This window comes from Chlorocebus sabaeus, chromosome 12, assembly GCF_047675955.1.
Source record: "Chlorocebus sabaeus isolate Y175 chromosome 12, mChlSab1.0.hap1, whole genome shotgun sequence".
In the NCBI taxonomy this organism is placed as follows: Eukaryota; Metazoa; Chordata; class Mammalia; order Primates; family Cercopithecidae; genus Chlorocebus; species Chlorocebus sabaeus.
Window position 1 is genome coordinate 82674125 of NC_132915.1, and position 20697 is coordinate 82694821.

General features: G+C 40.8%; 1 protein-coding gene across 4 annotated transcripts in view; it reads right to left on the reverse strand.

Moving 5' to 3' along the window:
* Positions 1–20697, reverse strand: part of INIP (INTS3 and NABP interacting protein) — a 35772-nt gene continuing 15075 nt past the window's right edge. For 2 of the 4 annotated variants that reach the window (XM_007968395.3, XM_007968394.3), the window contains exons 3-5: positions 11111–11213; positions 5293–5383; positions 1–3703 (exon numbers count right to left, since the gene is read on the reverse strand). In XM_007968395.3, the coding sequence (XP_007966586.1) occupies positions 3608–3703; positions 5293–5383; positions 11111–11213 (290 nt within the window). In that variant the 3' untranslated portion in view covers positions 1–3607. Of the gene's footprint in view, positions 3704–5292; positions 5384–11110; positions 11214–18697; positions 18782–20697 lie in introns of all 4 variants that reach the window. The other 2 variants (XM_037983679.2, XM_037983673.2) reach the window with 2 other exon arrangements.

The window sequence follows — 20697 nt, forward strand, 5'->3', positions numbered from 1 at the left end:
TGCCTTTGAAATTACTAAGACATTTCAGTTTTTATTCCAGGGTCATACAAAGCACTGACATCTGCATTATTTAGAAGCTGCTTTCAAAACTTTTTTTGCCATAACTCACAGTAAAAAAAATACACATTTTATATTGCAACTCAAGTCATATAACTTCTTTCATTCCTTCAACATATTGAACACCTACTATATGCCAAATATATTTTATGTGGAATACAGTAGTGAACAAAGTAGAAGAGGAAGAAAGGAATGGAGGAAGAGAAGGAAATAAACAAAAATTCTTGCCCTCTAAGACTTTAAATACTAGTGGAACAGACAATAGACGAAATAAGTAAGCCAGGTGCAGTGGCTCACACCTGTAATCTCAGCACTTTAGGAGGCCAAGGTGGGAGGATCGAGAGGACTGCTTGAGGCCAAGAGTTCAAGACCAGCCTGGGCAACATAGCAAGACACTGTCTCTACAAAAATTAAAAAAAAAAAAAATTAGCTGGGCATGGTGGCATGTGCCTGTAGTCCCAGCTACTTGGGAGGCTAAGGATGGAGGATTGCTTGAGCCCAGGGATTCAAGGAGTCTTGCAGTGAGCTATGATTATACCACTACACTCCAGCCTGGACAACAGAGCAAGACCATCTTCTAAAAAACGAACAAAATACAAAGTAAAATATACACATATATGAACACGCAGAAACAGAATATTCATGAGGCAAAACCACCTATTTCTACATGCAGTACACCCAGATGTTTCTGATTTTTTCAGAAAAAATGCTGGATACATCCTGTTAAACTATTAAGTTGGCTTCTCAACTCAGTAATGGGGTGAGGCTTGCACTTTGAAAACTACTGGTCTAGGCAATTTCTGACGCAGGCAGAACACATGCTGGTCTTATCCTACAGAGGGAGGAGCATGCAAAGATATTAACTGAGTTCCTCAAATTCACCCATAATCTGAGGGAAGCAATGCTGAACTCAACCTGAGGGCTTCGCAGGCCACTGCTGCCCTTTCCCTCACCCTCTGCGGTGGCTGCTCTTCTCTTCTCATTCTGAAACCTTGCTCTGCACATGGAGTAGCTCTTCCTTCCCTTGTCAGGTAAAATCACATGAATACTTTTAAGCCTAGCGAGACCGCGCTATGTTCCAGGATGCCTCTCTCAGGCCACTACTGCATTCTGGCTCGCTTGATTGATTGATTTAGAGACAGATTGATTTAGAGTGCAGTTGTGCGATCATGGCAACCTGCAGCCTCAACCTCCCAGGCTCAAGCGATCCTCCCACCTCAGCCTCCCGAGTGGCTGGGACTCTACGCATGTACCTAGCCAATCTTTTTTTTTTTTTTAAGTTTTAGTAGAGACAGGGGTCTCGCTATGTTGCCCAGGCTGTGGCTTGCTTTATGACTATTGGTGTACCAGAATAGGATCCTCTGCACAGTGACCTCCTAAAAGAGCAGGTGCCAGTCACCTTTGTGTCCCCCAAAGCACAGAGCTCTGCTTTCTCCGTAGGTATTAATAAATACATAAGAAATTGAATTGAGTTTGTGACTCAAAGCAGAGGGGTGGAGAGAAGTGCTTCCTAGCCAGGACTACAGGATTTAGGCCACATCTATTTAAAAGGCTAACAGACTAGAAAGGATACCACTGGTAAAAAGATCTTTACCTGAGCTACATAAGTCATACATTAGGTAGAGGCTTCAATAGTATAGAAAATACACTAATGTGTTATCTCCCTAGAGACAGATTTAGAACCATGTCAGTTGTGTTGTAGATCACAGAGAATAGAAACCTAGTGAAATTAACCGGAGACAATGAGGGCTACCATAAGGAGGCCCAAGGAGTAGTTGGATGGACCTGAGGAAGGACAGGAGCCAGAGGCCCCCTGAGGAACTCTGTGCCGCAGAAGTAAGGCTATCCTCGTTGCAATGGTAACCATTACAATGGGGACAGTTGCCACCTCATCAAAATGAAGGAAATCAGTTCAAATTCTCAAAAAAAACCCTACATGGCAGAGCCAATTCTAGAATTGTCCACCCTTGCTTCACTTGGTTTGAGTAGGATGGGGCTGTGTGTTTGAAAATATCTAAGGAAGAAGGCAGGGAACAAACTCTCTGAAAAGAAAGTAGAGCTTTCACTAAATATTTACCCAAACTGGAATTTTCAGTTTTACCCTACCACCAGAGAGGATGGAACTCAAGGCCAAGATGAGGTCAGTTACAAAAAGTTATATAAAATACTCTATCTGTGATACAGTGTAAAATATCATTTCAATCCTATTAAAAGTTAAAAAAATGTAGATTTTAGCTAAATGACCTCTAAGTTTTAGGGATCTACAAACCCATGAGTGTATAAATATATCATGAAAATTTGTACAAGATATTTCATAGAATGCTCTATCTCATGGTTTTCAGACTTTATTTTGAATCAGATCCTAATTCTGTAGGACTAGGGTAGGGTAGTGGGACTGCATAAACAAGCACCCTAGATACTGCTAAAGATGGGTCATGTTGAGAGACTTTCTTAACATAACCCCTTCCTACTTAAAGTAATTAAAAAGGAGCTTGACTTCCATAATAAGTTTTTTTTCTTTTTTTCTTTGAGACAAAGTCTCACTGTCACCCAGGCTGCAGTGCAGTGACGCCATTTCAGCTCACTGCAACCCCTGCCTCCCAGGTTCAAGAGATTCTCCTGCCTTAGCCTCCCGAGTAGCTGGGATTACAGGTGCGCGCCACCACGCCTGGCTAATTCTTTAGATTTTTAGTAGAGACAGGGTTTCACCATGTCGGCCAGGCTGGTCTCAAACTCCTGACCTCAAGTGATCTGCCGGCCTCGGCCTCCCAAAGTGCTGGGATTACAGGTGTGAGCCACGGCGCCCAGTCAATAAGTTTTCAATTGGAACAAAAACGGAAAATAGAACCACACAAACTCATCATCTGTGTGGTAACACTAAATAAGAGGATGTACAAATTAAAAAACCACCACATTTCCTATTATTTTTAATTGCATTTAGTCACAACATTTATAAGAGCATATGTTTATGAAAGATGGTTAAGACTGGTTAGTAATTTATTCTTGGGGTTTGTTTTAAAGTGAAAAAGGTGGAAGTAGTTATGAGTCCAGAAAGAATATTTCAGGATGATACATATTGACTGTAAACTCAAAAGGTATACTGATAGCAATCCTACAAACAGCAAATATGGATGTAATTGATTTAAGCCTATTGGTTCATTTTTTAAAAGCACCCTTGTTTCTTTAAAGTTAAGTACTATAAATGATTCTTGAAAATCTACTGTGGACATGATATATTCAGTCAAACTTGCTAGGAGTTGGGGAATGATTTTGTGACCATCCAATTCAGAGTCTGATTGAGAGTTAAACAGCATTACAAAAAAGTTGCAGTCACGGTACATAATCAATTCCTTGGATAATACAGCTTCCACAGCTCTCACCATCCTGGTTACTCTTCTTTCTGCTTTCAGTTACACATTCCTTTCTTTCAGACAAACAAAAAATATCAAAGTTCACCAAATTTCTGAAAGTCACAGTTCATCTAGCACTGAATGATAGTAGCTTTGGCATTTGATATTACAAAGTCACTTTTCCATCGCAAATATTTTCTTCATTCTGGGTCAAGGCGAGGTAAAACAGGAAGAATAAGGTTCCCAAATGCAGAGTCTTGAGTGATGAAGTATCCAGATGAATGTGCATGAGCATGCTGGGGAAGATAAAAAAACCAAAAAAACAAAAAAACACGCAATTAGGCTATAAAACAGAGTCATTATTCAACCAAGTTGAACTTCAACCAAGGCATTAAAATTACTTATTCTGTCTGATGCTTGAGACCAAATTTATTTGTTTATTCATTTATTTTTCCTTGTTATGGCTGAGACGGAATTTATTTTAAAATCAGTTCTGCTGCTGCTGGTTGTGTTTAAATAGACAGGAAGTGGACAGTAATACAGAATCTGGGTTAACAAGTTGCACCAAGTACTCATTTCTCACCCTCTCTATCTACCCTGTGATCGTCCTCAGTCAATAAATGACTCAAAGACATGAATTGTTTTGTTCCTTCCAGTGAGGAAAAGGAGGATCAAAGATCCCAAAGTACTCTGATCTTGGTCAACAAACCAGGAACTTGAGAAAGAAGGGCAGTAGTGGGAAGGAGAGGGGGAAAAAGGCAGTGAGATTACTGGTGATTAAAATACCAACATTTGGTAGAGAATGTTGAAATGTAAGTAACAGAAAACCACCAGTAACTTCCCTCTGTCATTTAAAAAAAAAAAAAAGGACTGTTTTTAGGTCATCTAAAGTGAATGGAGGGCTCGGCAATGGTGGCTCATACCTGTAATCCCAACACTTCGGGTGGTTGAGATGGGAGGATCACTTGAGGCCAGGAGTTTAAGACCAGCCTGGGCAACACAGTGAGACCCCATCTCTACAAAAAATTTAAAAATTAGCTAGGCACAGTGGCATGTGCCTGTAGTCCCAGCTACTTGGGAGGCTGAGGCAAGAAGATTACTTGAACCCAGGAGTTTGAGGTTACAGTGAGCTATGATGGCACTACTGCACTCCAGCCTGTGTGACCGAGTGTGAGAGCCTATCTCTAAAAAATAGATAAATAAAATAAAATAAAGTGAGATGGTCTTCATAATGTTCCTTCCAATTCTGGGATTCTAAGGTTTAAAAATACAAGTGATTAAATTATGCCTATGAAAAAAAAATGTCTTGTCCAAAGTCTCTGGAAATCTTAAATTATTCAAGATAAGACTGTAACACTGAAACTATTTATTACTCTGAAGAATATTTTTTTAACTGATGAAGCATCACATTCCTAGTCCTATAGTAAGAGTTAGCTTTTAAACATTTCCTGCACAACAGTTGTGCTGAGCATTAAAAAAAAAAAAAATCCAGGCAACAATAAACTAATACAACTATCAAAGGATGTAATGACATGATAGATTTGAAAAAAAAAAATGCATGTACTATTTAACTAGCACGTTCAATTTTTAAGATCATTCCTGTCCATCCAAATATCTTTAAACTCTTTTGTGCACAAGCAATCCCTTGACATGTACACGCACAGAATCAATCATGACCGAGTCAACACCATAAAAGAGACTTTCATTACTGCTGCACTGGTCCTTCAAATCCACTGGGCATGACTGAACATCAGCAAACCACTGCAATTATGTGTGGAACATTTTTATTGATATTGCTCCACTGAAATATAAAATAACTACGTGCTGGCTTCTGAGACCCAGGAAACCTCCACTGAGGCAAGAATGTCAGTTACACTTCGCTCACCTGCAAAGCTGCCTTCTGTTGGGCTGCGATATGCTGCTGCTCAGCGTGATCCCGGAAGTCCTTATTAAGAGAGGGTCTCGAGAGTGCAATGCTAAAATGGGAATCTTGGTTACTCGGCTGCTTAAGGCAGAAACATCCTTACTTTTCTTTGGATGGTAGTAAATTATCTTCTTTTTTTAAAATTGAGGTATCCTTGACAAAAACTGCATATACTTCCAGTGTACAATGTGATGTTTTAGTATTTGTATTTGTTGTGAAATGGTTAAATCAAGCTAATTAACATATCCAGCACCTCACATACTTACCATTTTTGGTTGTGGAACATTTAAGATCTATTCTCTCAGCAATTTTCAAGTAGTATTAACTACAGTCACTATGCTATACAATAAATCTCTTAAAGACATGTCCTTACTTCTGAATCACAGCTTTTCATTATATATTCTTTATAGGGGTGAAAAAGACCTCCAAGAATAAGTCTTTTTTCCTTCTCTCACTATCTTCATGAATTTATATAAAGAAAGTCTATGTTATTTATTGAGATTTTAAATGATTTTTTTTTAATTTATCTTTTTTTTTTTTTTGGAGAGAGGGCAGTGGTGTGATCTCAGCTCACTGCAGCCTCTGCCTCCTGGGTTTAAGCTCTTCTCATATCTCAGCCTCCTGAGTAGCTGGGACTACAGGCGTGCACCACCACACCCAGCTATATTTGATTTTTGTATTTTTAGTAGAGACAGGGTTTCACCGTCATGTTGGCCAGGCTGGTCTCAAACTCCTGACCTCAAGTGATCTGCCTATCTGCCTGCCTCAGCCTCCCAAAATGCTGGGATTACAGGCATGAGCCATCATGCCCAGCCTAAAATTTATAACTTACGGTCTCCTACTTTCAAACAGATTTGAGATACCATGATCTATCATGATCTCTATTAACATTATTTTAAAAAACAGTTAAATCACATGATATCAGTCAATGGTAAAACCATACCCTTTTGTTTGTATAATAATTAAACTTGTTCGTGACCAGCCTGGCCAATATGGTGAAACCCTGTCTCTACTAAAAATATAAACATTAGCCAGGCGTGGTGGCATATGCCTGTAGTTCCAGCTACTTGGGAGGCTGAGGCAGGAGACTCACTTGAACCCAGGAGATGGAAGTTGCAGTGAGCCAAAATTGCGCCACTGCGTCCAGACTGGGTGACAGAGCAAGACTCTGTCTCAAAATAAATAAATAAATTAATAATAATTAAACTTAAATTATCATAACCATGTTCCACATAGGTAGAACTATTATGAATAAACAATCAAACTTACAGACACTTACCAGATTCCAGAGCAGCTACTAGATGCATAGCTCTGTACTGAACACTAGGGGTATGTGCAGGACAAGGCTCACAGATAACAGCAATCCTGCTGAGGTGTGATGTATTTTAATAATAGGAGAATTAATAAGGACACTTAATATATTGGAAGGATAGTGGTCTGGAAAACGTCATAAAATGTAGAACTGGCCGGGTGAGGTGGCTCGCGCCTATAATCCCAACACTTTGGAAGGCCGAGGAGGGTGGATCACAAGGTCAGGAGATCGAGACTATCCTGGCTAACACAGTGAAATCCTGTCTCTACTAAAAATACAAAAAAAAAAATAGCCTGGTGTGGTGACGGGCACCTGTAGTCCCAGCTGCCTGGGAGGCTGAGGCAGGAGAATGGCGTGAACCTGGGAGGCGGAGGTTGCAGTAAGCTGAGATCACAACACTGCGCTCCAGCCTGGGCTAGAGCGAGACGCCGTCTCAAAAAAAAAAATTAAACAAAAAAAAAGGAGACCTTATCCTAACAGTAATAGGAGACCTCCAAAGAGTGTTAAGCAGCAGGTGAGTGACATGATCAGAAGGATCACCCTCTTGGCCAGGCGCAGTGGCTCATGCCTGTAATCCTAGGCCTTTGGGAGTCTGAAGTAGAAGGATCATTTGAGCCCAGGAGTTCAAGAACAGCCTGGGCAATAAAGTGAGACCCCATCTCTACAAAAAAAAAAAAAAAAAAAAAAAAATTAAACAGGTGTGGTGGCATGTGCCTGCGATTCCAGCTACACGGGAGGCTGAGATGGGAGGATCACTTAAGCCTGGGAGGTCAAGAGATTGTGTCACTGCACTCCAGCCTGGGTGACAGAGTGAGACCCTGTCTCAAAAAAAAGAACTATCAGCCTGTAGTTCAGAAAGACCACTACTGCACTACTGTGGCAGACAGTGGTGGTCACCGCCTCAGAGCTGTTTATCTCCTTTCCTCCTTGCTGATGGAACCCAAACTTGGTTCAATTATCAGTGGTCACATGCTTCAAGGCAGGCCAGGCTCATGCCCCAGAGGGTAGACCTTGATTGATGTAAAACAGTGTCATTCCCCTAGCTGGTTTCTGGTTTAGGCAAGAGAAAGGTACATAATCTGGGCAACCAGACTTGATGGGTGTCTACAGGAAGGCTTCTGAGAATGTTTTCCACACTCTTACAAATGGGGCACACCACAGCAACCTTTCAGGCTTTTACTTCTGCAGGTGGCTCAGTGCGGGCTGATGCCTGAGCCACCGCAGTGATATTCTGGCCCGAGGGAGCCACTGACCCATGGGGTAAAGCCGAAAGGAAAGATGAATGAAGCTGCATCACTAATGAATTAAGCTACTCTGGAACTACCTTATCTTCACACTCCTGGTTAACAGATACCCTAACGTTTATGCCAATTTTGTTATATTTCTGTTACTTCCCAATTAAAGCTTGCTAAATGACACAACTGATGAATGTGTTCAAGAAGCGTAAGACCACAGGAAATCTTAAGCAGTTATAATAATTGAGGCAAGAAATGAGAGTGGCCAGGAATCAGGATAGCATCCGTAGCAATGAAGAAAATGGACAGATGTGAGACACCTTTCAAAGTATAATCACAAGAGAATGGTGAGTGCTTGGAGATGAAAGTGAAAGGAATGGTAAACAATTGAAGTTCACATTTCTGCCTTTGTAACTAGTAGATGGCAGCCTGAAGCATTTACTGACACAGGATACACAAGAATATTCAGTAGTTGATTGGAGAGCAGGAAGGGAGAATGAGTTCAGGTTGGGACATACCACATCTGAAATGCCTGTGGACATCAAAGTAGAGACGTCCGGGAGGCAGAGGTGGTGCTTAGAAGAAAGGACAGACTAGAGCTGCAAATGCATACTAGCACATACGCAACAGCATGTGGGAAAAGATGCAGCTGTCCAGCAAAAAGAGGCAGAGTAAGAAGCCTGGTCTAGAATAGAATTCGAAGGGCTGTCAGCATTCAAGGGACAAATAAGAGAAATGTCCACAAAAGAAATCAAGACAGTCTCCTCCTACTGTGTTTTATATTCTCAGAGTGAGTAAATGGAAGCCAAGAGGGTACTTTAAGAAAGAGAGTGGGCCGGGTGCGGCAGCTCACGCCTGTAATCCCAGAGCTTTGGGAGGCTGAGGTGGGCGGATCACTTGAGGCCAGGAGTTTGAGACCAGCCTGGCCAACATGGCAACACCCTATCTCTACTAAAACTACAAAAATTAGCTGGGTGTGGTGGCACACGCCTGTAATCCCAGCTACTTGGGAGGCTGAGGCATGAGAATCACCTGAACCCAGGAGGCAGAGGATGCAGCGAGCCAAGGTCATGCCACTGCACTCCAGTCTGCATAGCAGAGTGAGACCCTGTCTCAAAAAAAAAAGAAAGAAAGAAAGAAAGAGTGATCAGTGGTGTCAAATAACGCCAAGATGTCTGATAAGAAAAGGACTCTGGTCTGCCAGATTTAGCCCAGGAAGGTTACAAGTGACGTAGGCAAGGACATTTTCTTTGATGGAGAGCCTGGAAGTCACACTGCAGTGGGTTGAGGCATGAATAAGTGAGAAAGTAAAGGTGAGTACAGACAATTGCTTTAAGAGAAAGACAGAAGAGAATTAGGCTGGAGGCTGAAGGGGATAATGGATCTTCTTTTTTTTTTTTTTAGACAGAGTCTTACTGTATCATCCAGGCTGGAGTGCAGTGGTGCAATCACAGCTCATTGCAGCCCTAACCTCCCAGGCTCAGGTGATCCTCCCACCCCAGCCTCCCAGGTAGCTGGGACTACAGGCACGCACCACCATGCCTAGCTAATTTTTTGTATTTTTTGTAGAGATGGGTCTTGCCACATTACCCAAGCTAGGCTCAAGTGATCCGCCCGCCTTAGCCTCCCAAAGTGCTGGGATTACAGGCGTGGCCACCATGCCTGGCGATAATGGATCTGAGGGAAGATACTAAATACGGCAGAGACTGAGTACCCATAATAAAGACCATCAAGCTACCTACATTTGACCTACTTTGCAGAATGATTAACAAGTTGGCCACCAGCAGCAATTGCAGTAATAAAAAAACCATACAAAACTCTTAAAAAAAAAAAAAAAAGGCTATAAGGGCTAAGTGTAGTGGCTAACGCTTGTAATCCCAGCACTTTGGGAGGCCGAGGCAGGAAGATCACTTGAGGCCAGGAGTTTGAGACCAGCCTGGGCAACACAAGACCTCACTTGTCTCTACTAAAAAAACAAAAAAATTAGCCAGGTGTGGTAGGGTGCGCCTGTAGTGTGAGATACTCAGGGGGGATCACTGAGCCCAGGAGACTAAGGATGTAGTGAGCTATGATTGTGCTACTACACTCCAGTCTAGGTGACAGAGTAAGACCCTGTCTCAAAAAAAAAAAAAAAAAAAAAAAAAAAAGTCTGAAGGCTATAGGGAAAATTAAATATTCTAGTTAGAATGTTTACAATTTAATCAACTAAATAGTTTAATTGTTAAGTCTGAGTCTGACTAGGAAATGAAGGGAACCAGAATATGTCACCTAAAATATGCTTCTTTGATATAAAATTATTTTTGAGCTGAAAGCAATTAAGCAGCAGCTCAGTTAATAGGGTTGCTTAAAAATAAAAATAAAAGGCAGCAGCAAACTGAGGAAAAGCTCTCTCTCACCCCTCCCCAGTTTCTGCCTAAAGATAGGCTATAACTTCTCCTTTACTGGAGACAACCGTAGACTCTTAGCCTAGGGACAGCAGCAGAGGACTCTGCCAACAAGCCTTACTCCATTTGTCTTCTCCATGTATTTACCTTCTCAGTTTCCCCGCCCTGGAAGCCTAAAATCCCTTTCGTTTGTGCCATATTTATTGTTCTTTGTTGAAGATGCTATATAAGTAGAGTTCTAAGCCACGATTTTGAGTTACTTTTCATTAAGGTTTCTCCCTTGTGACGTGTGCTGCATGCAATCATAAATTTGTTTTTCTCTGGTTAATCTGTCTTTTGTTACAGAGGTCCCTCCCAATAAGAACTAAGTTGGGCACAGGTAAAGTTTAGCCTCCCCTATAGAAATAAAACACAATGAATAGATAGCAGTGTTACAGAAAAAAATCATTGCCGGCCAATTTATTTGGTCCCAGAAATTTTGTGTATCACTGAATATAAAAACCACATTATAGGCCAGGCACAGTGGGTCATGCCTGTAATCCCAGCACTTTGGGAGACCGAGGCGGGTGGATCACCTGAGGTCAGGAGTTCGAGACCAGCCTGACCAACATGGTGAAACCCCATCTCTACTAAAAATACAAAAATTACCTGGGCATGGTGGCAGGTGCATGTAATCCCAGCTACTTGGGAGGCTGAGGCAGGAGAATCACTAGAACCCAGGAGGCAGAGGTTGCAGTGAGCCAAGATTGCACCATTGCATTCCAGACTGGGGGACAGGGTGAGACTCTGTCTCAAAAACAAAAACAAAAACAAACAAACAACAAAAAACCACATTATAGTGTCAATACCTAGCTCCAGGATGATTTGTTGAAGACTGGTTCTGCATAAGTAGTTTTCTTTTCTCTTTGTCCAGTTCTGCCAAGATTGCAACTCTATTTTTGTTTTGAAAACCTAAAAAAAAAAGAGGGGAATAGGAGGAAGGGGAGAAAGAAAAAGAGAGTAATAAGAAACATTTTAGACCTATTTTTATAAACCTAAGCCATCTAGAACCAAGAAAGCAAAATTCCTATTCTCTAACATGATAATGAATTCACCAGTAAGTACTTTCCCTAAATGGTTACTTCTTCCCTCCTGCCTACTTCCCAGCAACTTTAACAGCATCATTCATGAATACTTAAGCAGAATATAATATCATATTATATTTAAAGTGTAGCTGAGGACTTTTAAGACTGAGTTCTAAAGAATTTTAATCTACCAAGGTATAAGTTACAGCATTTGCTTTTTAACAAAATCTTTGAGGCCGCAAATGCTGCAGGGGCCTGTGCAGTCTCTATCCTGCAGAGTCAATCTTTGGGAAGGCAGATGTTCGTCGTCCTCTATTTGAAGCCTCTTTATGCATGCCTTTTTCATGGGGGAAAAAACAGTAAACATACTCAGATCAAAGTATTTCTTTTTCTCAACTGCTTCCATTCAGATATGATAGACAATTTTTCAAGGAATATGTCAAAGAATTTCAACTGACCAGAAAGCAATTCTGAGAAAGAAATGGAATGTAACTGACAGGATACAAAGAGATACGGCCTTTATCAAATACTTTATACTGGGCTGGATTTTCAGCTTCAGACTTACATAAGATAGAGGGTAGAGGCTGCCACATTATGGTCCAGGAGCAACACCTAGCTATGTTTTTAAAATCAGAATTAAATACTAACATGTAAACACTGAGAAACTGTACACTAATTTCTCAGATTTCTAGCTTCTCTTGAAATATATCTCAAGATCTGGCAACAAGTGATGTACATGCCCCCATGGCAACAATTCACCTGAACTAAGAAATAGTTGTCCCCTTTAGCTGGGCACTCTCCAGCTCATTACAGTCCTTATCACCTTGTTTACATTATCTGTAAGCATTTGAGTTTCTGATCCCTAATTTAGAGAAACAAAAAGATTAAAGGACTGGAAAACAGAACTACAGAGAAAAAAAAAAAAAAAAAAGATAAGGACGATGATGGCTCAGGAGACTGGAATCATTAGGCCAGAAGAATGAATACGGGAAGAAAGCACATTTTTCAAGCAGAGCAGACCTAGGTACTCCTAAGGGTACCCACGTGAGGGATTCTAAGAATTTCATACTGATTATAAAGAGGAAGAATTAGGTGGTAGGATGCAAACTTTTTCCTCTCCTTGGGAGAGGAGCAGAGACTGGCCAGGGATGGTGTAGGCTGTACAGGGAGTATTCATACTCCTTTTGCAGTGTTTTCAGCTAAATCTGTTCTTCAATCAGGCATTAGCATACTGTCTGTGGCCAGGATTCTGGGCAAGATATATCTCTGGCACGTTCATTTCTATCATCTCCCATTTTCCCCTCTCTGCCCACTCATGCTATGTCATCAAACTCTAGTAATAGCAGACTCCCTCTATTTGGATAAGATAATTCATTAAAAAAAAAAAAAAAAAGAAAAAAAAAAAAAAAGAAGACATACCAGAATGTATTAAGACAGGGTCTTGCTCTGTAGCCCAGGCTGGAGTGCAGTGATGTGATCATATCTCACTGAAGCCTCAAACTCCTGGGCTCGAGCGTTCCTCCTGCCTCAGTCTCCCAAGTTGCTAAGACAACAGGTGTGAGCCAGCATGCCCTACTAATTTTTGTATTTTTTTTTGTAGAGACAGGTTTCACCATGTTGCCCAGGCTGCTCTTGAACTCCTGGGCTCAAGCAATCCTCCCACCTCAGTCTCACAAAGTGCTAGGATTGCAGGTGTAAGCAAATGAGCTCAGCCCATTGTGGTCTTTCTGAAGAGAGTTTTCTAAGCCTTCCAGGGTACTGGTCATGTACTCTCATCCTAACTCCAATCCGCTTTTCCTGCCTGATCTCTTAGAGCTTAATCTTCTGGCAGAAGAAGCCCTGCGGGGCCTTTCCATGCTGCACGTCACGACCTGCTCCACCCAGTCTTACAGACGGGCATGTCTCGGGAGAAGTCTTCTACTCAGGAAAGATTTAATACAGTTTTGAGAGACAGAGGAAAAAAGTTTTTGGAAAAAAAAAAAAACTATACTCTCATTCAACACAAAACTTCGGACACCAAGCAATTCTTCAGTGGGCACCAGCTGAGTGTCCTGTAATTCAATTCTGACACTATCTACCTAGAGATCGTGTTGGATCCCACAAGCTGAGGCTCAGTTCTACAAGACTACTCGCCACTTCAGACGCCAGTGGCAAGTATGCAGTAGGTTGTCACCTATGCCTCTGACTGGCTATAAACTGGGGGCCCCCATGACTCACTCCTTGGATTTGGTTAATTTGCTACAGTGGCTTACAGAACTCAGGGAAATACTTTACTTACATTCACTAGTTTATTAATAAAGGGTATTACAAAGGTTAGAGATGAATAGCCAGATGGAGAGATGCATTGGGCCAGGCACATGGGAAGGGACACAGAGCCTCAATACTCTCCGGCACACCATCTTTCAAGCACATTCACATGTTCAGCTATCCAGAAGCTCACCTGAACCTTGTCCTTTTGGGGTTTTATGGAGGCTCCATTACATAGGCATGATTGATTAAATCATTGGCCATTTGTGATCAGCTCAACCTCAGTCCCTCTCCCTTCCCCAGAGGTCAGTAGGCGGGTCTGAAAGTTCCAACCCTCAAATTATAGGGTTGGTTTCCGTGGCAACCAGCCTCCATCGGGGCCCATAAAGAGTCATCGCATTAGAACAAAAGATGCTCCCATCACCCAGGAAATCACAAAGATCTTCAGAGCTCTGTGTTAGGAAATGGGTTAAAGGACAAATATCAGCGCAAGGCAGGGTGGCTGTAATCCCGGCATTTTGGGAGGCCAAAGTGGGAGGATCACTTGAGGCCAGGAGTTCAAGACTAGCCTGGGCAACTTAAAACAAGATGTTAGGACATAAATACTTACTAGGTTGTTTGGACCTGACTATGTACTAAACAGAATGGTTCTGCAAGACCTTGCCTCTACAAAAAATTTAAAAATTACCCAGGCTTGGTGGCATGTGCCTGTAGTCTAGCTACTTGGGAGGCTGAGGCAGGAAGATTGCTTGAGCCCATGAAGTAGAGGCTGCCGTGAGCCATGATCATGCCTTTAACACTCCAGCCTGGTCAACAGAGCAAGACCCTGTCACTTAAAATAAAACAAAAACAAATATCAGAACGAAACATTCTCCTAGTACCACTACTACTCAGGATATTATGAGTTTTAGGAGCTCTATGTTAGGAACCATGGTCAATGACCAAATATGTGTTTCTTATTATATCTTGGTATCACAACAACCAAATTCCAAGAATGTATTACTTACACAATTGGTTATTTCTAAAAGGACAGTAAGAAGGTATTCTTCTATCTCAATTTAGGATTCAGTAAGAAGAAATGAGACAGAACAGAAGTAGGAAATACTAAAGTTTCAATCAATGAAAAATTCCTTCCAGTCTCATATCAGACTTAAGAAAACATCATTACCTATGGAAATCCTTTCATAAAAAGTTGTTATTTGCTTAGGACAGTTTGCTCAAAGTATCCCAAAACAGGCAAATTAATTCATGTTAAATGAAATGATTAAAGTAGGCCAGGTATGGTGGTTCACACCCGTAATCCCAGCACTTTAGGAGGCCAAGGCGGGCGGATCACGAGGTCAGGAGATCGAAGCCATCCTGGCTAACACTGTGAAATCCCATCTCTACTAAAAATATAAAACATTAGCCGGGCGTGGTGGTGGCGCCTGTAATTCCAGCTACTTGGGAGGCTGAGGCAGGAGAATGGCATGAACCTGGGAGGTGGAGGTTTCAGTGAGCCAAGATTACACTGCTGCACTTCAGCTTGGGTAACAGAGCGAGACTCTGTCTCAAAAAAACAAAAAAGAAATGATTAAAGTAGTCCTGAAAGGCTCTTTCCAGCTCCAACACATGAAGGTTCCATAATTTTCCCCAAATGTCTGCTGCTCTCAAAACCTCAACTATCTTAATATTTGTGATATTTATGCCTGTGTATGGCAATGTGATGGTAAAAGGTGCCTTATGTAAATAATAACTGAAACTTTGTCAAAATAATGTTAAGGAAACATAATTAGCAAAGCAATATATAATTACAAGTCCACTGATATAGAGAATCAGAAATAACAACTAGAACCAGAAATAACAACTATCTGGCAGGGATGGAAAATTGAGAGCAGAAATAAAAGTGTACCCCAGCCCTGACCCCACTGCCATTTGGTGTGCAACTATGTATTTCAATGTTAATATCTTTCTTCAAACCAAAATGGAGTTAAGAGATCCTTAGATTCCCAGTTTTAACAGAGCTGGTCAGATAACTATCTTGAGGAGCAGAAAAACGGTCTGCCTCTTTCTCATATTTTAGAATACCACAGTGACTCTCATATAATAGCCTTCTTTCCCTCCAGCAACAGACATAGAGAAGGGAATTGTTCTTCAGACTTCAATAATGTTTGAATTCCAGGCTACAGTATTCTTTTCATTGATTTTCTGAATTTCTAGGTGTCTTAATACCTGAGACATCTTTTAGGAAATTATTTCTTATTTGCATTATTATTTTTATTTAAAAAGGGGCCAGGTTCAGTGGTTCACACCTGTAATCTCAGCACTTTGGCAGGTCAAGGCAGGAGGCTCACTTGAGGACAGGAGTTCGAGATCAGCCTGGACAACATAGCAAGACCCTATCTCAAAAAAAAATTTGTTTAAATTAGGTGTGGTGCTGCATGCCTGTAGTCCCGGTGACTCAGGAGGCTGAGGCAGGAGGATCACTTGGGCTCAATGGAATGAGCTATGATGTGCCACTGCACTCTGGCCTGTGCAACAGAGCAAGACCCTGTCTCTAAGAAAATAATAACAAAATTTTAAAAAAGATTCTTTCTCTTTAGTAGTAATCAGAATTAAATTTAAAACGTATAGTAGTCAGCCCATATTTGCGGTTTCAGCTACCCGTGGTCAACCACAGCACAAAAGCAGGTCAGGGTAGCACAGTAAGATATTCTGAGAGACAGAGAGGGGGAGAGAGAGAGAGAGAGAGAGAAAGACCACATTCACAAAACCTTTATTGCAGTATATTGTTATAATTGCTAATTTTATTATTATTGTTGTTCATCTCTTACTGTGTCTAATTTATAAACTTTATCATAGGTGTGTATGTATAGGAAAAAATGTAGTATATAAAGAATTCAGTACCATCTGTGATTTCAGCATCTACTGGGGTTTTTGGAACATATTCCCCCTGGGTAAGGGGGGATTACTGTACAGATGTTTGTCACATAATACTAAACAAGTAGAATGGTGTGGCAACTTTAAAAACTTTATCCATGAGAAATTTCAGTTGAACGTACCTTTCCACTTGGTATCAATGACTTGCTCAGCTATGTGAATCCTGATTGGGTAGTCTAATTACTTTAAACCAGAGGTTCCCAGAATTTCTTAATTCACAGTGTGCCTTAGTATCTCAGTAATGTTTGCATGACACCCCAGGCCAACAAATACATAACCATTCTGTTTAGTAAATAGTCAGGTCCAAACAACCGAGTAAGTATTTGTGTCCTAACATCTTGTAGTTGTTTAAAAAAATAATGCATATCATGTGAAATTAAAAATATTTAATTTCATTTTTAAATAACCACAGTTACTTACTAATGGATGTGTGCCTGGGCATTGTATCACTTTTCAAACCTTAGAATCAGTTCAGACACCACCAATCCTTATTCCCTGTTCCACACTGATTTTCACACAGTACTTGTTGGTTATCAAAGCAATTGCTAAAAACCTAACTTCGCAAAGATACGATGTCATTGAAAAGAATAGAGTGCACTGTTGAAACTGTAAACTATCTCAAACTACTTCATATGGTGTCCAACTAATACAGGTAGTTTTGTGTTTGCTTTCAAAACAATTTTCCATGAGGCCTCTGGGATTTCTCCATGGGGTCCTAGAATGCCATGGTGTAGAGTTCACAAACCACAGCTTTAGATCTTTTCTTCAACCACTACCCAAACAACTGAATGACAATTTCTCTCCCATTTTATCAGGGCAATCTTCAAAAAGACTTATAAATTAGGTATTATACAAATAAGTGCATAATAAAGTATCTTTCAATTATTTAAAAACCTCTATAGATGCAGAGACCTCTCTCTAATGACAGTGCCCATCATAAACCATTAAGTCTCAACTCGCGTTTATATAATAAAGGATATTATATAAACATAAGAACTACTATAATTTTTATGCATTAAGTTAAAACTGCCTATATTTGATGATTTTCTACCTACAAAAACAATTTTATATGATTCATCAACTTTTTAAAAAATTACATACTTGTATGTCTTGATTGGCTTGGTCAAAAAGGAAGGGCCTCGCTTTTAAAAACTTCATGCATGTCTGACAATCAGAGCATAGGTAGGTATAGTAACCTCCCTGTTTCCGTGGAAATCAAAGGTGAAAATCTGTAACTATGGGCTCTAAACTAACATTAATATAGTTCCTGGCCAGGAGCGGTGAGCTATGCAGTGAGCTATTTTTGCATCACTGCATTCCAACCTAGGCAAAAAAGAGAGACCCTGTCTCTAAAAGAAAAAACAAAAAACATATATACCTATAATGTCCTTTGACTGTTAGTCAACTATATATTAACCTGGTTATAAAAGCAGCCCACTGGCCAGGAACGGTGGCTCATGCCTGTAATCCTAGCACTTTGAGAGGCTGAGATGGGCAGACTGCCTGAGCTCACAAGTTCGAGACCAGCCTGGGCAACATGATGAAACCCCATCTCTGCTAAAACACAAAAAATCAGCCAGGCGTGGTAGCAGGCACCTGTAATCCCAGCTACTCAGGAGGCTGAGACACAAGAATTGCTTGAACTAGGAGGTAGAGGTTGCAGTGAGCTGAGATCGTGCCACTGCACTCCAGCCTGGGCAACAAAGCGAAACTCTGTCTCGAAAAATAAAAATAAAAATAAAATCAGTCCACTAAGGAGAGTTATGTTGTTCTCTTATATTGCTCTATTTACTACTTCATAGTGAGCCTGTTATCCAAATAAGCAAACAAATCATGCTCTTATAATAATCAAATGGAAAGATGTAAAACACAGGTATTATTGATTTTATACAACAGACATTTCCCTAAAAGTTATGTAATACGAATTAAGGTAAGATAATTATGGAAAGATATGTTTAAGTATACTGGAATGTGTCATTTAGAGGAATCCAAAGGTGAGTTCTTTGTAAAGTGAAGAATGTTTTCCAAGGGAAATTGGTACTCTCCCATTTGTATATACAAATTGCACATGCTTATTGTCAACTATAGCACAAGACTTGTTCTTTCTCAGTGGAGGCTACTACATTCTTAGAAGATAATCACGTGGTTCCATCTTTTTAGCGATTTAGAGATACTGGAAATATAAAATAGGGCCAGGTGGCTCACATTTGTGCTTTGGGAAGATGAGGCAGGAGGATCACCTGAGGCCAGGAGTTCAAGATCAGCCTGGGCAACACAGCGAGACCTTGTCTGTATAAAAAAAAAAAAATTATTTTTTGAATTTAGCAGGGCATGATGGTTTGTGCCTACAGTCCCAACTACTTCGGAGGATGAGGCAGCAGGATTGCTTGAACCTAGGAGTTCAAGGCTGCAGTTAGCCATGACTGGACTGTGCCACTGCACTACAGCCTGGGCAACAGAGTGAAACTGTCTCAAAAAAAAAATATATATATATATACACATACACACACACACACACACACACACACACACAATTCTTGAAAAGCACACATAGTCTTAAAAAGCAATTTTTAAAATCTGATAATGTCTAAATTTTGTCATGAGCAAAATAAATGGCCATATTGGAAAATCCTGATCTGTTGTTTACAGCAGTATCAATTTCCCTCAAGATTAACTTGTTCACACAAAAATATTTTGGGGTCACTGTAATTATACATACATAAAAATTATATGAAGTACAGTCAACAATGAAAAAAAGCATTAAAAAGCCTATATAAAGATAATCTGATCGATAATGTTCATATGAATAGGAGCACAACTGCGTTGTGCTCAAGATGGAGTCTTGCTCTGTCACCAGGCTGGAGTGCAGTGGCATGATCTTGGCTCACTGCAACCTCTGCCTCCCAGGTTCAAGTGATTCTCCTGCCTCAGCCTCCCAATTAGCTGGGACTACAGGCACGTGCCACCACGCCCAGCTAATTTTTGTATTTTTAGTACAGACAGGGTTTCAACATGTTGGCCAGGGTGGTCTTGATCTCTTGACCTCGTGATCTGCCCACCTCGGCCTCCCAAAGTGCTGGGATTACAGGCATGAGCCATTGCACCTGGCCGCGAATTTTAAAAACACTTTAAAATTTAATACTATGAAATTTGAAGAGTAATTTTTAGAAGTACTAAAAAATTATTTATCCATTTAGTTAGTTTTAGAGGGAGGGTCTTGCTCCTTCACCCAGGCTGGAGTGCAGTGGCACCATCACAGCTCACTGTAGCCTTGACCTCCTGGGCTCAAGCAATCCTCCCACCTCAGCCTCTCAAGTAGCTAGGACTACAGGAGGAACATGCCACCATGCCCAGCTAATTTCTTTATTTTTCGTAAATGCAGGGTCTCACTATGTTGACCAGGCTAGTCTTGAACTCCTAACCTCAAGTGATCCTTCTGCTCGGGGCCTCCCAAAGTGCTGGGATTATAGGCATGAGCCACTGTCCCCAGACGAAAAATTTATAAATGCTGAGAGTATGATGTAACTATAATTTGACAAATGATTTTCAAATATAACACCAAGCTGACAGGATAGCTTGATTCGATATTGTTTTTTGTTTGTTTGTTTGTTTGTTTTTTTAGTGGAAGAAAACGAATTCAATAAAAATACTGGAAGATATCAGAAGAATATTCAATTGTTCTGGTTTTGTTTAACATTTCTGAACTAGGTTGAGCTTTAAATGAAATTCATTCTACTCCCTCCTCCTCTCATTTTACTTGGCAAGAACTTTGCCAACTAGTGAAAAGGGGTGAGAGGAAGCATTCCTGGTAGAGGGATCTTCATACAGAAAGTTATATGCCAATATGATAGTGGTCATGGTCAATGCAACCTTATAATAAAGAAAAATGGTAAGACAGAAAAAGATCTAGTAATGTTAAATTGGACTGCCATTATTAACATATGCCCTAAAAAAAACATGGTCTCCTGCTCTGTCACTACAACGGCCAGTAAAAATGCCTCCCTCCTTATCCTCAACTCCATGTTGAACAGATTTTGGTCTCTAATACTATTCTCCATTAAGGAGGAACCAGAGGTCAGGCACAGTGGCTCACACATGTAATACCAGCACTTTGGGAGGCCGAAATGGGAGGATCATTTGAGGCCAGGAGTTTGAGACCAGCCTGGGCAACACAGTGAGACCCTGTCTCTATAAAAACAAAACAA